This window comes from Tyto alba, unplaced genomic scaffold, assembly GCF_018691265.1.
Source record: "Tyto alba isolate M040663 unplaced genomic scaffold, T.alba_DEE_v4.0 Super-Scaffold_6, whole genome shotgun sequence".
Taxonomy (NCBI): domain Eukaryota; kingdom Metazoa; phylum Chordata; class Aves; order Strigiformes; family Tytonidae; genus Tyto; species Tyto alba.
The window spans coordinates 43,001,838-43,021,480 of record NW_024881327.1 but is presented as its reverse complement, the minus strand read 5'-3'; the positions used below and the strand labels follow the sequence as shown (position 1 = coordinate 43,021,480).

Genomic DNA, 19,643 nt, shown 5'->3' with positions numbered 1-19,643 from the left:
TTGATTTACACGGTTTTGAAATTCAAGTCAAAACCGACCACAAGCTCCTTGTCTTAAAATCTCATTGTAAAATTTCTCCTACCCAAGCTATTTTCAGATGCAAAAGTTCAACAACAGAAAAAAAAAACAAACTTAAAATCATGGTTAGACATAAACTCCACACTTGTTCTTATGCCTTGAAGTATGACAATCCTAAATCATAACAGAGCATAATGTATTAATTTCTGTTTGTAGTATAGACACTGGCACACTAGAGCAAGGCTAGTGAGAGGCACCAAGATGACTGGAGTCTGGAGCAAGTGACACCCAAGGTGGGGCTGACAGAACTGGGCTTGCTCAGCCTTTCGAGGAGAAGGCTTTGTAGGGACCTTCGGCAGCCAGCAGTAACAGGATGGTGAAGGCTGAGTACAGGGCTCTGAAGTGCTTGTATAAAGAATATGAAGACAACTGGCACAAACTGCTGTGAGGGGAATTCTGGTCTTAGGGAAAAAAAAAAAAAAAAAAAAAAAATCACTAGGGGTGTAGTCAAACACTGGGACATGGTGCAATCTCCAACCTCAAAGGCATTCAAAGCTCAGGTCTGAGAGTCTGGGAACCTGCTCTAAGTAGACTCTGCTCTAAAAGGGGACTTAGCCCCTCAGCAGTCCTTCCACCCTTAATTACTGTATCACTATGATCTGCATTAGAGGACTTAACATTACACGTGCCAGGCTATTTTTATTTTTCCTACAAACACTGTTTTGGAAGAAAACATACAAAAACCATGACCTAATGGAATAAAACAACCTTTACACAACTCCCGTCACCTCCAAAGCTTGAAGTACTACAGCAAGCATTAAGTATTCAAAGTATCAGTGATATACAAACAACAAACATGGTCAAACAGTCTGACAGAAAAATCAAATCCATATTATAGATAATTTTACATTCAACTTTATAATGAATTTTACCACTTCCCAAACCCACCTGCTTTTATATGTAACTTGTTTATGGCTTTTCTATTAAAAGAAAAAAAAAAAAAAAAAAAAAAAGGAAACTGTACTGTGAAAACTAAACATTATAAATGAACACTATGAACAGTGTTCCAGCCATAGGGTTTTTCCTGTTAGCACAAACAGCTCCTCAAATGGTACTGATTTCTTTCTCTCCACCTAACCTGTCAATTATGTTAAAACTTCCTCTGGCAATAGATCCAACCTTTCCAATACAATCAAACCAGCCTGGATTATTCAGAAACTAAAGCAGAATCTTTACCACTTCCAGAAATGCCTTCTCCTCCAACCCCACCTTAAAAAAAGAAAAAAAAAGAAAAAAAAAAGATGGATGAATACCACACAAATGCAGAGCAACACAGCTTGTGGTTTTCTACTCTGTGTTGTACAATTTAATTATAGGTCAAGCTAGTTCTGTGGGACTCATGGGTGCAGGTCTGTGAGGCTCTAGGGACACATAAAAACTCTCTTCCCTTGTTTGTTAACCGGCCACTGTTTCAACAATCAATCCTATGATGCCCGCATTGCTGTGACGGGAAACATGGTCATGAACTTGGAATGTCTGTCTCATTAATACCAGTTAATACTGCTACGCATGACATCAATTTGAAAACAAGGAAAAGAACCGAGAAAAATGTATTTCAACTACTGAATAGTACTTAGCTTGTTTAGTAAATGGATAATGCTCATCCTGGCAAAGCTAGTCACTAAACAAAAAAACCTCCACCAAGAAAATAGGCAAAGAAATATAACAAAAGAGGTACTGTGACTGACAGCATATTCAGAAAGCTAAGACATTATTCTTGCATTAATAACTCCTTGCAAGCCGCTGATAGTGACCCATGTATAACTGCACCATCATAACGTGCTTCAGCTGTACCATCAACCCCGGAGTGTATCTACTGTGCTGACAGAATTAGTCAAATGGCTGTTCTTTCTTCCAGTTTCTATTAGGAGACTGATTTTTCTATTAACTATTTTTCACAAATTAACATAGTCAAATATTAACCTCTATTACTGCTTCCACAGACAAGGTGAACCTTGTCCCTAAATCTGATGTTTATACTCTTTTGAGACACAACTAGTGAAAGAAAAACCATTCAGCATCCACAAGAAACTGCTAATATTCAGAAATCATCATGTATTGATCTCCCTAAAGCATTACAGAGCTTGATATTAAAACACATGTAACCAATGCTTATTACAGTAGAAGTTCCAGAAAAGCTGCTTAATTTTGGCTTATGAAAATCATTTTCAGGGTCTTCTTTCATTAAAAGCCAGCTGCTGAGCAAAATTGCTTTTGGAAGGTAAGAAAAACTGCATACACTGTGCTGCAATGGGGATTTTATTCCATGTCGTAGAATTAATTGAGAAATCTCATTCAGCTAAGCACAGTTTTCCAGACTAGCACTATGCTTATCATTCTCCCAACAATTTCTTGTTTAAGGAGTATTTTATTTTGGAGTATCGGTGGCTAGTTACAGTACTAGTGTATTAGTACAGTTATTCAAACCTCTTAAGGAACAAAAGCCCACCTCGCATTCCTGTAAGTATTCACTGACATATTCTACTCAGCACTACCCTACAGTAAAGAAGCCGGAGCAGCGCAAGAATGGGAGTGGCACATTTTATCTGATTATGAGTCCTTTGTAGTAATTTCATCCTTTTCAGTGGCAGCCAAAAGAGAATAGAAATGTCTGTTGGTGACAGCTGTTATCTACAAGACTTATTTATTAAGAAAAACTAAAAAACAAACAAAAAACTCCACCCCCAAAAAACCTGACAAAACAAAAACAAAGAAACCAAAACGGCCAAACTTCACAGAAGACAAAAGCTCATGAAAATGACCTTTTATTTTATCAAGAAGAGAATGCAATTTCAAACTGAGCACGATGTACAATACAGCAATGAAGCAGATTGAAACCTCCACAAATACACATTAAGAGTATCTGCTGACTGAGCAAGTAGAAGTATTTGCACATACAGACATACTGCAATAGGCTGAATCACACAATAGCTCATTTTAAGCTTTTTTTTTTTAACCAGACTCAAATGTCTCACAGGTGCAAATAATTCAGCATCTATTTAAATCCTATACTGTAATTAGGTGTTACTAACTGGATATGATTGCAAGTTAATTTTAGGATCAATTTAGGATGAGCTGATCATTTAGAATTTAGACTACATTTTTATCACTGAGATCACTTAGGCTCTCTTCCAGGTTTCATCTTAATCTGTTCAACATTCAGCCACAATAACTGAACTAGGGTATGAAGATATTTTAGGAGAACGTGCTGTAGATGAAACCACTGATTTAAAAAGAACCCAAACCAACCCAACAAAAAAAAAACATAGAAACACACACCCCCGAAACCAAGTTTAATTCTGGGTGGAACATGACAGGTTTCCAGTTGAAATGCAAGAAGCTCAAGTTGTGGTGATCCTCCATAGTTCTTCAAGAAAGAGAAGCTAACCCGCAAAGGGATCCCAAACCACCTCTACGAAGAAACACAAATAACCCAGCAGAACACTGGGCAAGTGCTGAAAAATCAGCCGCGCTAACCGGGAGCGAGCTGTGTGACCGATCGCACGCACCGAGACCCCCCGGGGCCCAGCAGCGCAGCAGAACCGAACCTACAATCACACAGACCGCTCTGTCAAGGTCAACATCTCGTTTTGGCCCTGCCTGTTTCAAGGTAACCACTCGCCGATGAAGCCGAACGTGAAATATTCACGCCGGCTACGAGAGTGGCACACACACACACCAGACCGCTCGGCTCTTGCTCGGCGGGCAGCAGCTCCGCACGGGCGGGTCCCAGCTGCCAGCCCCGGGCGGGCCTGTGCCCCCGGCCGGGCCGTGCCACCGCCCCCCACCCCCGGGGTCTCACCGCGCCGCCCCACCATTCCCGGCAAGTTAGTGCTGCACCGGACCCAGCACGGCGATTGAAACAAAGACGGGGCTGGGTTTACCGATACGGGCCGAAGCCCGCGCCCACCCACCCCGTCTTCCCCCGACCCAAGTGCCCAGCAGCCGCCCCGCCCCGCCCTGCCCCGCCCGCGCCCCCAGCGCCGCCCCGCTCACCATGAAAGCTGCGGCCCCTCACAGGCAGCGGCGCCGGAGCCCCATGCCCGCCCCGCTCCGCGGGCCTGGCTCTCCGCCGCGGCGCCGCCCGGGCCCGCACGGCCTCGCGGGCCGCCCGCCCGCCCCGCCCCGGCCGCCGCCCACCCCGCCCCGCCCCGCCAGCCCCGCCAATCACCCGCCGAACCAGCGCACCCGATCGGTGCGCTCCCTCTCACCCTGCGCTGCCTGAGCACGCAGAGCGCGCCCGGCCCCGGGACACGCAACCACAGACCCACCCGCGTTCCTGACACACCGGTATCTCTGTCCCGTGGTTTCCCCGGGCGTCTGCTCATACCGGCTGCGGGACCGGGCCGGGCCAGCCGCTCTCACAGCCCCAGCTGTAAGGGGGGGCCAAACTTTCCCAGCCATCACATCAGTCCCGAGGAACCCGCGGCTGTGTTACGCTGAAATAGACCCTATAGCATGAGCACATTTATAGTACAACTCATGCTCTGTCCTCTTTAGACAGCTCTAAAAGATACATATAGAGAGACAGATAGATATAAATCTCTTCCACAGCTCAGACAACTTCCACATCACATCTTGTTAAGTATTTTGCCTCAATCCAGATAAATTTTGTCATTTTTCATTTGTTCAAAATCTCTGCTACCTAACTCAGGGGAGAAGTTGCTGCAGCACCATCTTTGGCAGACCCACATTTTAGCCTATTATCCACTCATCTGCAACCGTTAGTTGTCCTTTTCTCAGTACTGTACTAAGGATTTCATATTCCTTAATCTCATTGTCTATAGTTTGCAGCTGCCAGGCTGCGCTGCTCAGGTCCTTTATCACGGCCTGATGCTGCATCACAAAATGAGCAGCAAAGACTTGAAAACAACCCAAGTCACTGAAGTATTCTGCTTTCAAGAGGTTGCTTTGCAAAAGTTCAGACAACTTACTTTCTCAAAATTGCTAGCCATTGTATCAGCTATTGTTTTCAACCTGTGACTTATCTAATTCACAGACACTGTGGTATTATACTAAATGAGGACCAGCCCACTGAAAGTATCTGGGCTTCAGTCCCACCACCACCAATTAATTACAGACATCTGCCATCTAGTGTCAGATCACTAATAATTACCACAATGGCAAGTCAACATCACTCATGAAAAGCACTGCAGCCTCAAATGCTAATGCTTTTTCTTGTAAGCTATCTGAAACAGTAAATTATCGCACGTATCAAAAAAAGATTTATTTAAAATTATAGCTGTTAACACAGAAAAAAACTTCATATTATGAGGAAGAGCAACCTTAGGTGGACAACAGTATTCCTGTGGTAAATCTCTGTGGTTTCACAGGCAGAAAAGAACAATATACAGCTCTTCTGGACATAGGAAACAGACATTTGTCGATCCACAAAAAGAGGGGCTCAATCAACTATGTGTTCTGCAAAACACTGATGGGGAGAGAGCGATGTCTGGTGACACGGGAAGATACTTCTGTGGAGTGAAAAGCTACGTAGCCTCTGTAACTCAAACCACAGCTAGCCACACATTACACAGACAGTTGGTAGCAGCCACTGTTTTTAGGCTGTCGCAATTATAAGAGTACCTGAGGCTACTCAAACAAGTTATGCACAAGCTTTAATTACATGACATTTTTTCCACTGGAATTCCCATCTCATTCAGCATACGAGGTAGCAACTGGACCAGGACTGCACAAACAAACAGAAAATTGGTTTTGCTGGTTTTTGAGTCTGACTGCTACCTAAATACTGCTTCAACGTTCCCTTCTGTTGCTTCACAGCTTTCCCCTGAATGTTTATCTCCCGACCTGCAATCTCTTGCCTTTTATAAATAAAGTGGTTTACCAGACAAATCTAAGCTGGTACACATCCAGCAATTCACTCACATTCCCTGTCCTGGCCCCTCACAACTTTCTTTTGTGCCACCATTAAGTAGTTGTGTGACTGTACAAAGCACTAAATTAGGGAAATGATACTGCTAAAAACTAGCCTTCTGTTTTGTTGGATTAGTGTGGTTACTCTGGTAATGTCTGCTGTGGAACAATGTAAATGTGGAAGTAAAAGAAAGGAAAAAGGAGCAAGCAGGAGGACTGTTTCTTTCAGAAGCTTAGTTGAAACCAGTAGATCATCAACCTTGTGATGATCTTTGAGTCAGGAAACAAAGATCTGATGCTTGACATGGCACCAGACCATAAAAAAGTTCTTTTAATGGAGGCTCTTACATATACATCAATCAAAGAGAACTTAAGGAGACTGACACCTCAGGCAAAGATTTGATTATAAGAATATCCTTCAAAACTGAACAGAAAGAGAATACAAACTGTTGAGCTCAGACATTCAACTTTCAAACAACTCCTTAGGGCACATATATGAGGGCTTTTTATATATAACTTCAAAACCAGTACAAACTATTCTGAAATGCAATTAGTTTATTAGTTACTGATCTAACAACCTGAGAAATCAGAGTTGCACACTCAACCTGAGTACTTTGCCAAAGTGATCTGGCAAGTTCTACAATTAATTAATGTTTCCAGAACCATCAGCCCTACTTGCTTTACTCATCTATATATATATATATTTAATCCTCTTACGTTACAGAAATGATACCAGAACAGAAGATAGCAATGGGATGACAGAACTTGATTGAAATAACATTGTGTGTGGAGTTTCATCTTCTACCTGGACACCCTTCTCATCTTTAGTACCACAGTATTCTCCTGTTCCCTACCTAAGAAATGAGGAATGCTTAAGAAGTCTAATGGTAAGACAGTACGGTCAGTTCACGTGAAGAAAACCTCACACTACCTTTTTTTAGGCATCAAGTGCTATGAAATTTCCCCTTTTTTCCCTGAGTAGCAACTACTTGTCTCTTCTGATTACAGGTGATACGGAACTTAGGCTTGCAACTGTGGTCCCATGCACTCACACTGAAGTTAAATGAATAAAATAATGCATGCAACTTCCAAAAGGTTAACAGTAAAGAGAGAACTAGAAGCCACATACTCTGCTTTGCAGTCCTGTGCTCCAGCCACTGGACTATTTTAACAATTTTTACATATACTTATTTTTATAGTATCATATTTTGAACAGAGGCATCAAATTAAGGATCATTTAAAATCCAAGCCTAAATAAGGCCAAGTTAGGTCTTCCAAGAAAGAAAAACAGTTTGCTGTTTTGGAGTCTGTCGCCTCTAATCATGCAACGCGCTACATATCAGATGATTCTCACCCTCGGGGTTCATGTTTCATTTGTGTTATATGTAAATAATTTAAGTGCTTTTTGGTTCATATAGAGTGACATGCTTTATTAAAAGAAAAAAAAAAAAAAAAGGAAGGAACCTAAAATAGTTCCCTGTATTTGAAGTACTCAAGAGACAAAGCATACCTATGAACCATGAGGCTTAAGAACAGCTCTTTGTTGTCAGATGTGGGATCTTTAATGACATTCTACAGCATACTGTTACAAGTGACTCCAATATGAGTCACAGTAACAAAAAAAAAAAAAAAAAAAAAACCCAGACCTACTATTTAGAACACTGAAAAGGATGTAACTTAATCTGCATATATAAACAGGTGCACTGTCTGATACACTACAGTATCAAACAAGTGGAAACAACTACCAGAAAGGCTTCCGGCAAGGCAAGCATCTGGTAAATGCTCAAGCAAAAGAATACAAGCTAAATGGTTATTTTCCTTTTTTTTTTTTAATGAACATCTGCCAGAATAAAATAGTACCAACACCTGTTTTCAGCATATCACTTAAATGTCATTTCCAGGGACTGGGATTACACTGGATATGGACTTCATGTAAAAACATAATTTTACATAAACTGTATGTATGCTCACTGATCTCTCCACCTCAATTTTCCGCACAGCTTCAGCACCATACCATTTTAAATAATCTCTCAGCAACTACTTCTTCTGACATTTCACATTAGTGCTGATGTTGCAGAAGAAAACTTACCTTTCCCATCTAGTCTCAAATAACATGCTCTTCAGTCTGGTTGAAGAGCATGTCAGAACTATCTCCCTCATTCTGAGACACAGAAATAAAAGGACTCTTCATGCCACATCAGCTTCATGCTGACACCATTCTGAAATGGCCAAAGAACCAGGTTAACTCCAGGATACAGGAAAGAAGTAACAGAAATATGACATTTTATCTTGCAAGTTCTCAAATTGAGTTGTAAATATGACCTCAGGTATTTGTTATCTTCAAGATAGAGTTAAAGTCACCCAAGAATGCCATCTACTTTGCCATGCACAAATCCTCATATTATGATGTTCAGATACCCACCGCAGCACACAGTGTTTTTGTTTGCAAACAGCTGTCTAGGTAGGTAAGTATGTGCAGGCTTGTATTCAGCTACATGACTTCAGTAGTACACCAAACTAGTGTGAGAAAAGGTACTTCGCTTGATACTTTGAACCATATTCCACCTCACTCCCTCTTTTCAAATCCCCCTGCTAATTTCTATTTTGCTTCCTCATCGAGATTTGCGTATCAAAGGATCTCTGACCTGTTCAAGTTTGATACTTATCTGCCCTTAGAAATGATAGAAAAGCAAGGTGGTGAGTCTATTGCACTAAAGCCTCTTTGAGTGGTTTTCTACATCCGTGTTTGCTTCTCTGATCCCTGAAATTCCTCTTGAAGCAGCTACTGGTGCCAATTTCTTACATGTCTAATAAAAGCTTATTTTGTACTGGTGTGTTTCATATCATCTGCTCTGACGGGTAGACTCTCGTGCATTCTGTGTTGAATTTTACAAAGAACTGTATCAATGTGTAAATTTTCCTGAATATAATCTTCTTTACAACTTAAAGTTCAGTTTGAGAAGAGATTGCAGCTTTAAGTTACACACAAATACAAATAAAATGTATGAAGGAAGGCAAAATACCTTCATAGTCTAGCTTAAAGTAATTACTATTTTCAGGCTTTAGTATTCATAAAACTGTTTCAACTGAACTTCGTCATGCTACAGAGACAACTTTACAATAGAGAAAAAAAAAATGTGGAAATTACTAAGAGGCATAAAAAAAGTGTAATAAAATCATGTTGAAAAATGAGATCAAGTGTCCCCTGAGAGAGAGGGAGAATGAGAACATAAAATTTGAAGAAATATTTTCACAGTTGTACTTCAGAAAGACACTTAAGGAAAAAGTACTAGTCTGGCTTTTTAAAATCCTTACATCTGGATCCTCAGGGTTTCCAGTAACACACATACAGTAACTCCATTCACTTGCAGAGACCAAATAACACCAGCTTTGTTTGTTGTTACTAGTGAGCATGGTAAGAGCCTTTCAAAACCTGCACCTCCCCCGTTCTTTAATTTTAGATGAAGTTTGAGATGTGTAAACTGGAAGACAAAGAAAACCTTTGGGTCAGGTTTCTTGGGAGCTTACTTCTGTTTTACACAAAAATAACATTCTGAAGTCAAGCTAAGCTTTCTCAATTTTACATTTTGGCAATGCAAGTTCCAGTCTCATGTTAGGATAGGCAGTTCCACCACAATATTTAGACGCTTACACACCTGCCTTTAAGGATTTATCTCCAGTTTTGCTTCACAGTAATGTTTTGCCAAGTATCTGTGCAATGCAACTTTCAAAAGCATGTGCCAGTATTTCCAGGCTTGCTCTCTACAGACTTCTGTTTTAATTAAAAAACCCATGGGTGGAAAAAAAAAAAAAAAAAAAACCAACGCAAAAGCCTCCTCTGTGTTGCCTATCAACATGGATGGTGGAAGGTTACTGTAATGAAAAAACTTACTAGCTACACAAAGATGTAGGTGTTCAAGTATCTATCTATAAACACTATCAAAGACACAAATGTCAGCTGCATATTGGATTCTCATTTAACAAAAAATGAGAACGAAACTTCGACTGATGAATATCAGGTCTTCTGAAAAGTTGTCTTCCCTGGCCTTGAAATTTTGGCTGTAAGAAGAGCTGTGTACTCCATCCTTAGAAGTCCAGCGTTTTTCCATGGGTTTGTGGCTTCCTGCATTTAAAAATAACCTTGTGCCATGTGAATTTATAGTCCACCCAATGTCAAGCATCAACTTGGGCTACAAAGTAACTGTTTCGATTAAGACAGACAAGTGTTATGACCTCACTGGACAACTTCAAACTTACTGCATTTCCCCTAAAACATACCAGTGGTGTTGAAACAGATCCTTCAGTAGAGACTAGCAGCTGACATTTCAACTGCAGTAACAGTTAACAAAGCTTCTACTTCTACTTAGTACATCTATTCCAGAAAGAAAATACCTATCCTTAAACACTGCGTCTTACACATAATTTATGACCCTCCAGCTTCCAGGGCATTTGACCCAGACAATTTATGAGGGTCTTTACAGAGTGATAAAGCTCAAATAAATGCTTTAAAACTGGAAAAGGAAGAAAACCAACCTCTTTCCAAAAGTATTTTGTAGCCTGTTGTAACTGTTAAAACCCATGTTTTAACATGTTTGAGTTGTTAAAACTCAAAGTTTATTATTTTCTATTAGCCTGATGTTTGCAACACATTTTGTGCTTTCACATGTTCATAACATAAAAGAAGTTCCAATAGCATCAAAAAAAGCACTTTGGCAGCTAGAGTCTGCTAGATTATGACACCTGGGTGAGTCATATTACATTCTTTTACTGTTAAAATACTCAGGAACAATCCCCTTCTGCCATAGTATTAAATTACCCTTTCATTTACTGTGGATGGAAGCTATTACTCTCGCTTTATCTGTTTAAATATGACAGCAGATTTGTTTAAGGCAGGTAACTTTCAAGTGAGGACAAAGGCAACACGCTCTTTGTAGAGTAGTACAGCCTACTGGAAATTGCTGAATAATCTATTTAGTACAGTTTTCTGGAAAAAAAGGTATTTTATGACTTCATCAGTGACAAAACAGGTTTCCCTTCTTTACTTTTGCTTACTTTCACAAAAATTAGATGCTCTTTATGTATGATTACAATAGAATAAAAATATTTTTAATTTGATCATAAGGAAAGACATGAAAATTAGAGTTACACCTTTATTTCTAGAGATTGCAACAAGAATAATCATAGGTCAGTTTTAGACTAACCACAATAACTATGCCTTCTTTGCACTGCAGTTGAGCTTTTGTTTCTTTGTTCTTAATAAAAGGAACTCAGGCACACCATGACAGATCTAAATCCTGCCTTTTTGAAGGCTGACAAGTAGAAATGAACCCAGGAGAACACAGGAAGTGACTCATTTATACCCTTGGACTTCTACTGCAGAGCAGAAAAAAATGCACTATGCAGTTTATACCCTAGAATGCTTTAACGTGTGAATGAAGTCTACATGCAAACACTCACCCCGCCACTAACAGCTACAGCAATTAGTCCCAATTTATCCAGTGATCTATCCGAAGACAAACTCAGTATACGCAGAAGACAATGCTTTATGCAAAGTCGTAGATCTAGCTCCTGCCAGAATCAGCAGCCAGCAAGAACCAACCACTTCCTCTTCAGAAGGCCCTGAATGGACCATCTGAATACAGCACAAAGCACAGTTACCACAAATTCTTAGAAAAGCTCAGTATTTTTAGACCACTGCCACCCATCAGCAGAGGGCTGCGGATGCAGAACACGTGACAGCAGCTAGCCACGCTGCACAGTTTCTTTCTGGAGTGCTCTTGCACATGGAGCTGCACGAGAACCTCCACATGTTAGCAATCGGTAGACTTTTCTCTGGTTTGGGTTTGTTTCTTTGTGTTTTGTTGTTTGGTTTTGTTTTGTTTTGTTTTTTTTTTTTTTTACCACAGATAAAACAACACTGCTCTCAACAGGAGCTCTTATCACTGTCTGCCTAAAGCATGGGTGGTTGTAATTTCTTGCCGGGTGCTGTTGCTCTGTACCTCTTCCATCTAATAGGTTCAAGCCAAAAAAAAACAGACTTAGTAAAGTGATTTTATTAATCACTAGGGTTATAGCTTAAAAAAAAAAAAAAAAAAAAAAAAAATCAAGTGAAGACCCACTTGAATGGTAACTCATCCAAATCAGCTTATGAAGGTTTTTACTAGACTATTGTTATAAGCTTAACTATTCATCCCATAAAAAAGCATCACCTATGCACCAAGCAATGTATTTAGCTGTTTCAAGAGCTTGTTTTCACTTTACCATATGCTGCAGTGTAAACCTCTTAAGTACAATTGATTTTAATTGACTGGAATGTTGATCCCATGTATAGTCATGATCTAGTCATTACAGGAAAACATAGCTGGTAAATCATGTTGATTTATTTCCTGTTAGTGTATCACTCCTAAAAGAAAGCCTGTTGTGTCTCCAGCTGAAGACAGCCCAGTTGGGAAATTTTATCATTGGTACCAAAAAGGAATAAGACTTTTCTATCTCCCCCTCTCCTCAAAGGAAAAAATAAACTAATACAGGAATGATTGGGGGGGCGGGGGGGAGGGAAATGAAAACTTTTTGTTTGCTAGTCAGAGGTGGGAACAGACTGCTGGCAGCTTATATGATAGAAGCAATATTGTATGAATGTGACCATCAAGGCTGAACAATCGGACTGGAATGACTGTTGTAGCGGTAAGGGCAGAACAAGCGAGGTGTACTGAAAAGCCTGGCTATAAGCTCTTCCATTGCCATTCCACCTACCACACACCTGAAACCTGCTCCTGGGGCCTTCCCCAGACAAACTTGTTATCCCCAGCTGCATATAAACCCCTGTAGTTTTCCACTGCAGCTGCAGTGGACAGACTTTTTTCATCACTGTTGGCTTCATGGGGGGAATCCAACTCCCCAAAGAACTCCCAACTCCAAAGAAGAGATATACACTATAGGAAAAAGTAATTTCATTTAAGCTGGTCATTTGGGGAAGACAGATATAATGTGTCTCTAGGATATAGCTAAAATAGGACTTTCCTCTATACACATTAGTCTCTTCATACACAAAGATCTGGACTGGCCAGCTGCAAACAAGTTCTGTGACGACTGATCATGTAAGAGGAGACAACCAAAGGATATGCTAAGAACAGTGTTACCTCTTCTTGAGTTTTTAAAGGAATTTCTTTTTCAAGATCATTTACTAACAAAACCATTGGGGGGGTGTAGGGGGGAAAACACCCACCCCCCTACCCCAAAAACAAACAGAAGGTGCAAACATATGGTATTTACATCTGCTGTTCTTGCCAATCTTGAAAAGAGTTCCTGAAAGAAACACACCACAAAGCCTAGCTCAGCTCTACAGTCTATTAGAAGAGAATTTCACTTTGGTGGTTATTCTCAGTGAAGCACTGTCATCTGACTTTTAGCGAATTTTCACACATCAATTACAAAAGCAACTGGCATAACCAGTTCTGCTCAAGCAGGATTCCTGAAGATAATGGATACAAAATATGAATCATGTAAACTTCCATTGTAAACGCACTTCCAGCTTCTCAGATGAGATCACTTGTTCTGACAGATTTTAAGCTTCAAAACATTTAAGTGGATAAAAAAATGTACAAAAGCTCTTGGTGATCATGCAAAGCAATCCAACCTTAACATATGCCAATATTGATTCCTCATCAAAAGACTAATATTCATGTATGTTTTTGGCATTAAAAGTAGGACAAACAACAACTTAGCTGGAGTGATTTTAATTCCCATATTGGTAAAATAGATTATGATGCTATGCTGTATATACATTAGCTGAGCAAGTGAGTGCTGCCAGAAAAGCTTTTATAGGACTTGTTAAAAGGCTTATGTGCTCAAAAACCTGCCTGACCATTATTTTGGTCAGAGGGAAAAAAAATACTACTACTTGTATATTGTGCCTGACTCAGTTGCATATTTACAGCCATCTTCAGTCATGGTATAACAACATTCAGCTTGTGAATGGCAACTGAAGTTTGAGGGTCTGGAGTGTTCATGATTTATTTACATATTTTGCAAGTAGAAGGCAGGAAGAAAATAAGAACAGGTATTTCCTAAAATCAATTTTTAACCACCTCACAGTTCAATTACTTTTTTCCCCTCATTTGTACTTTACATAAGCACATATCTCAAAACTGCATTATTTCTCACAAATTTCTTTCACGCCCAGACAAGATTATTATGGGGAAATTATCAGGACGATGTACAGTAAGAATGTATTTTAAAGACTGTCCCCTTCATATAAGTTTAAAAAAAGTGTACAGAAACACATAATCTGTATCTTTCAGAAGACTAAGTTTGCAGTCAAGTTTGTTCATGTCATTTCAGGAAAGAAAAAAACAAAAAAAAAGTCTTTTCTCCATATAATAAAGGTATCAGAAAACAGAATGATGAACATACCAATGAACTCCCTACAGGAGTCTACAGCCAAATTAATGGAACAGTCACAAGGCTCTAATTAGTGACCTGGCACAAAGGATTTCTTTGATGTCTGTCCAGAAGCAAAAGAAGCTGACTTGAGAAAGGGCTGCTTGGTGGCTCAGTCACCTTATTTCCTGTGTACGAAGAGTCTCATACCAAGCAAGTACAATCAAATAGATTTCCCTAGGTTTGTGAAGATTGAGGACTGATACAAACAGAAATTGATAACCATAGCTACTACTGTGGTCAGGCTATTTTGCAGCTTCTTAGATACTCAAAAAAGTTACATGCAACTTGATTTTTTGTTTCCTTTATCAAGATGGGAAACCATAACCAAGTAAAAATCACGATGAAGAACATATCACCTTTCAGAATTAACTTAGACCAAGATTTTGCTAATAGAAACATAACTCAGCAGCCTCTGTAGTTTGGCAGTCTCCTATAACCTATGGGCTAATGAGTATTTCACCACATAGACAGTAACATCACGATGAGCAGACAATTTGCAGGAAGACGTGGACTCTGTGGTATGAATAAGTTTGGGGTTTTTTATTGGAAAGGAATCAGTAAGTCAAACCCAAGCAGTCAGAGAATGGAACGGCTCTTGCTTAATAAACAACTCCTGTTTCAAAGTACCAGCACCAACAGAGGCAGGAACTGAAACAAGAGGGAGAGGCTCAAATTCAAAAGCACAACACGATCTACATATACACCCTTTCCTAAACTTGAGACATCTCAAATAACAGATTCTCAGAAGCCTGTCAGTTTTCTGCCACAAGGAAATAGGCATGAATCCCTTGAACAGAGCACTGAGTATCTCTTCCGTACAAATCCAGATGAATACCCAACAGGCAGAGCAATGAAAAGTTAGTTACAAGGGCACAGCAATGCACCATACTTTTGTACCTTGGGTCAGCAGCACAAAACATTAGAAATAAGTCTGTCAGAGCACTGAGTCCTATGACTCAAGACAGATAATCCCGCACATACAGAACATGGAAGGAATAGTCTACTATGGGAAGGAAGCAATACTCGTGATAACTGCATCACATGAGCAATGTCTAACTACTTTCTCATCAAGTCTGCACAAGCCCAGTTGTATAATATAATCAGAAATGCATGGTGTGGAGTGACAGGCGACCGCTGCTGCGAATCACTGTTAGCTCAAGAGATCAACAGTCAGCAGGTTTCAAAACCCTGCTGTTTACCCACGACATCAGAAAAACTGACTGTCCCTTTTCTCCCTCCACTTTGGTTTTCTTAAGTGTATAGGAAGTTAGACACAATGCTATGTTAAAGGAATACTTCTGAACTAGTGCCTCCCGTGTAGGGGGGGGCCTTTTCCACTCCAACTGTGCTCTCCACACTTCACACTCAATACCTAGCGCTGACAGCATTCAGTTAACAATTACAACGTTGCCATCACTGTTCAGGGTCTCACAGCTCCCTGCACAGTCCTCAAGACCCAGCTCCCATACTGAGAGGTTTATGGAAGAACGTTTCACGTTTTCCACAACTTTTTGCATAAGACAGTGCGATAGTCAAGTCATGAAACCCTAGTGATCAAGATATGGAGTCTCATGCTCCAAAACAGTTACCAATTTTGCATTCCCAAACCACCAGCTTCTCAGGGCACTTAGTATTTATAGTGCGTTTCATATAATGCAAGTGTAACTCCTATTGAACTCAGCTTTAAGGAAGACCCCAGCACTTCTGGAAAGAAAAATAAATAACTAAAAAAAAAAAAAAAAAAAAAAAATCAAGCCCAATTTCAAGTAAAGCATACATTAAGCATAGGCAATTAATAGCCACCTTGTTTCATGCCCCACAGGAAAAAGTGCAGACACTGAAACATTTACCTTGACCACAGCTGTCTTCTTCCCCAGCTCCTACATTTCACTGCATACCTCCAAGTTCTTCAATACCTGAGATAAGGATCTTTCAAGAACCTACTTTTCTGGCCTTGGAAATAAAAGAGCCAGAGCATTTATCCTTCTGGCCTAGTACCCTTTTTTCCAGAAAGGAGAAGGAACTGGTGTTGGCCAACAGGCATCATTCCAGTAGCCATATGCTGTCACCTCCTACGCTTACACTTATGCAAGTTCTTTAGGCACAAATCAAAAGGCTAAGAGCATGCCTCCAAACAGGCAAAAAACTGCAACAAGTGCTACTCTGTCATTGTCAAAGCAACCTGCGAGGGGCATCCTAAATCAGGATGTGCTTTTGGGTGCTGGTGAGGCTCGATTAGTTATTTATAGCATTATTCACGTCTCAAAGTCTACCTGTCAAAAAAAACTTCAGGAAAGTGCCAAATAAATTAGGAAGGATTAGTTATTGTTATCCAAGAGGCATTGGAAACAATTATTTCAGACTTGCAATCTTGCCAGAAACTCACTCATGGCTGGATGCCATACCACATAATTCTTTAATAGTTATTTTTTTCTAACAAATTTAATACAACCAAAGCTGTAATGTTCTAGGAACACTGAATACTCATGATGTAAAATAGTTTGGATCTAAAGGCAAAATATTCACAGTACCAGTAACAACCACAAAGTGTTAATAAATTATTTACCCACTTATCAAATAACAGATTAATACAATAAAATATACTGCAAAGTTTCAGAATATTACAATTATTAAGCCTCTTCAATCGTGTCATCAAAAATCTTTGGTGAACACTTTGGAACTGTTACCTGTATCAAGAAAATCTGTAGATAAAGTCTGAATGACTGATCATAGTGACAACTTCAAAAAGTTGCTTGAATTTCACTTTAACAGCCTAGTTACAGCTAAGAATAGTCACATGACACACCTGGATTTCCAGAGCACTTCACCCTAAATTAAGCAGCACAGTCCTTCAAATCAGCATTCTCCTTTCACAAACAGTAGCTGGTTCTGAAGTTCTTCCTACGTTCAAACCTTCCTACTCCCACAGTGGTTTGAACAAGTAAGAACTGAATGAAATACAACAAAGCCCCAAACACATAAATGCCTATGTGTAATCCAAAAATCCCAGATCAAGTGAGACAGTGTCATGGTTTAACGCTAGCCAGCAACTAAGCATCACATAACCACTCGCTCACTCCCCCATCCCTGTGGCATCGAAAAAAAATGTAGAACTCGTGGGTTGAAATAAGAACAGTTTAATAACTAAAACAAAAATATACTAATAGTAATGAAAAGTAATATTGTAAAAAGAGAAATAAAACCCAAGAAAAAGACAAGTGATGCACAATTAAATTGCTCACCAGCCACTCGCCGATGCCCGAGGAACAATCTGCCCCCAGTTTATATACTGAGCATGACGTTCTATGGTATGGAATATCACTCTGGCTAGTTGGGGTCTGCTGTCCTGGCCGTGCTCCCTCCCAGCTTCTTGCACACCTGCTCGCTGGCTGAGCATGGGAAACTGAAAAATGCCTAACTTCGGATATGCGCTACTGAGCAACAACTAAAACAGTGTGTTATCAGCATTATTCTCACACTAAATCCAAAATGCAGAACTGTACCAGCTACAAGGAAGAAAATTAACTCTATTCCAGCCAAAACCAGAACAGATAGATTGAAAGAGGATGTTTTCTTCTCACTAAAGAGCAGCTCAAACTGCTGACCACATAGCTGGATTTCACAAAATTTTTCTCCACTGGGAAGGCAGGTTATTTGATTCACCAGCAATGTGCTTGGGTTCATCTGTAGTAGAACCAGTCCTCTGGAATGTCACGTTTTCAACAATGTAATAATGTATAGCTATAACCTCTTCACTCCCTTCCCTCCCCCACCCTCAAAACCAGCTGCTGAAGTTTGCCTAACTACTGGCAAATATAAGCAACAGACACACAAAAACCAATGTCAAAACTAGCCAAGCAGCAATGAAGGGAGGGAGAAACCTAAATTCTTTGGTGTTTCTGATGTTGCTAAAGTTTTTCTCTATTCAGGGATCCACTCCAATAAACAATTTCAATACATACTCCCTTTTGAACTATACTGTACAAGGGAAAAAAACCCCAAGTTTTCTTCCATTCACTTATTTTGAACTGTATTGTATTGTTCCAACATTTCAAGTCAGTAACCAAATTTTCATCAAGGTCCACACATGGAAAATTTCAACTCCAAACTGGAAATACTTCAGAAAACAAGGAATGGGTGAAACTAGCATTCCAACACGAGTTTCTGGCACTATATCACACTCACTCTATCTTGAATTAATGTACTTTTAATTACTACTTAAACATACATTAGCCAAGGCCTAGCAGAACACAATTTCCCTTCAAACAGCATGTTACAGATGGGTCTAAGACACAAAGACCACAAAAAAAAAGCTAGAACAAGATAAAGAAGTTTGAAAGATTTTCAAAATACCTACTAAGCTTGATTATAAAAAACAAGTACTTCGATTATAAAAAATCAAAACACTTTGAACCTTCACATGAAATGCTTTATACCAAAGTAGTATGTGTTTTCACAGAGTACTCAATGCAGTGACCACGTAGAACACATTCTTTTAAATGGCACTATTGTATTGGGAGTACAATTTCAATGTAGAATCTTCTCTGATACTGTCCAAGAAACTGCATGCAACTCAAACAGGCTTCATAATCACATATACAGATCAAAAACTTAACTGGCTTCTACATTCACCACTAATCCTAACACAGAATTGAACAAATACCTTTTGTATTTTCTTTGGATCTTTCTGTGAGTTTTCTCTGAGAGGTACTTTTCCAAATAACTTCCATCCCACATCATTTTGTTTTTCAAATCTTGCACTTTGCTTTCTGGTAAACAAATTCCTAGGGGGAAAAAAAAAAGTTTGATTAAGGGTTGATTAATTATAATAAACAGAAGGACAGACAATTTGCTAACCTTATGTATCCCAATCACACATTCCAACTCCTTTTGTAGTTGTGCTGGTAGTCAGTTTCCCATCCTCAATGGGTACGTCATGCAGCATTATCACCATACTAGGCAGTGGATTTGGTTAAGCAAGATTTTTTATTTAAAAAAAAAAAAAAAATTTGCAACATTCTAAAAGTGGACTTTTTTAGTCTCCCTCTAGATCATTCAGCCTCACTCTTTTAAATTAAGACCAAGACACAAAATCTCTTGCTACATAAACATTCTTCTCCCACCTGTTACAACACACTAGTACCAAAAATCACAAAAGTTGCAGACATAGTAGCATTTTACTGTATGTGATCTGCTTTCATAAAAGATTCTTTTTCCTGAATAACCTTAAAAGCAGATATCAAAATACA

The 19,643-nt window shown here is 39.6% G+C and overlaps 1 protein-coding gene across 3 annotated transcripts in view; it reads right to left on the bottom strand.

Annotated features, from left to right (window-relative positions):
* Window positions 1–19,643, bottom strand: part of TBC1D14 (TBC1 domain family member 14) — a 74,723-nt gene that overhangs the window by 32,433 nt on the left and 22,647 nt on the right. For 2 of the 3 annotated variants that reach the window (XM_032984460.2, XM_032984461.2), the window contains exon 3: window positions 19,058–19,178. In XM_032984460.2, coding sequence (XP_032840351.1) covers window positions 19,058–19,178 — 121 coding nt within the window. Of the gene's footprint in view, window positions 1–4,074; window positions 4,190–19,057; window positions 19,179–19,643 lie in introns of those variants that run through there. The other variant, XM_042807791.1, reaches the window with a different exon arrangement.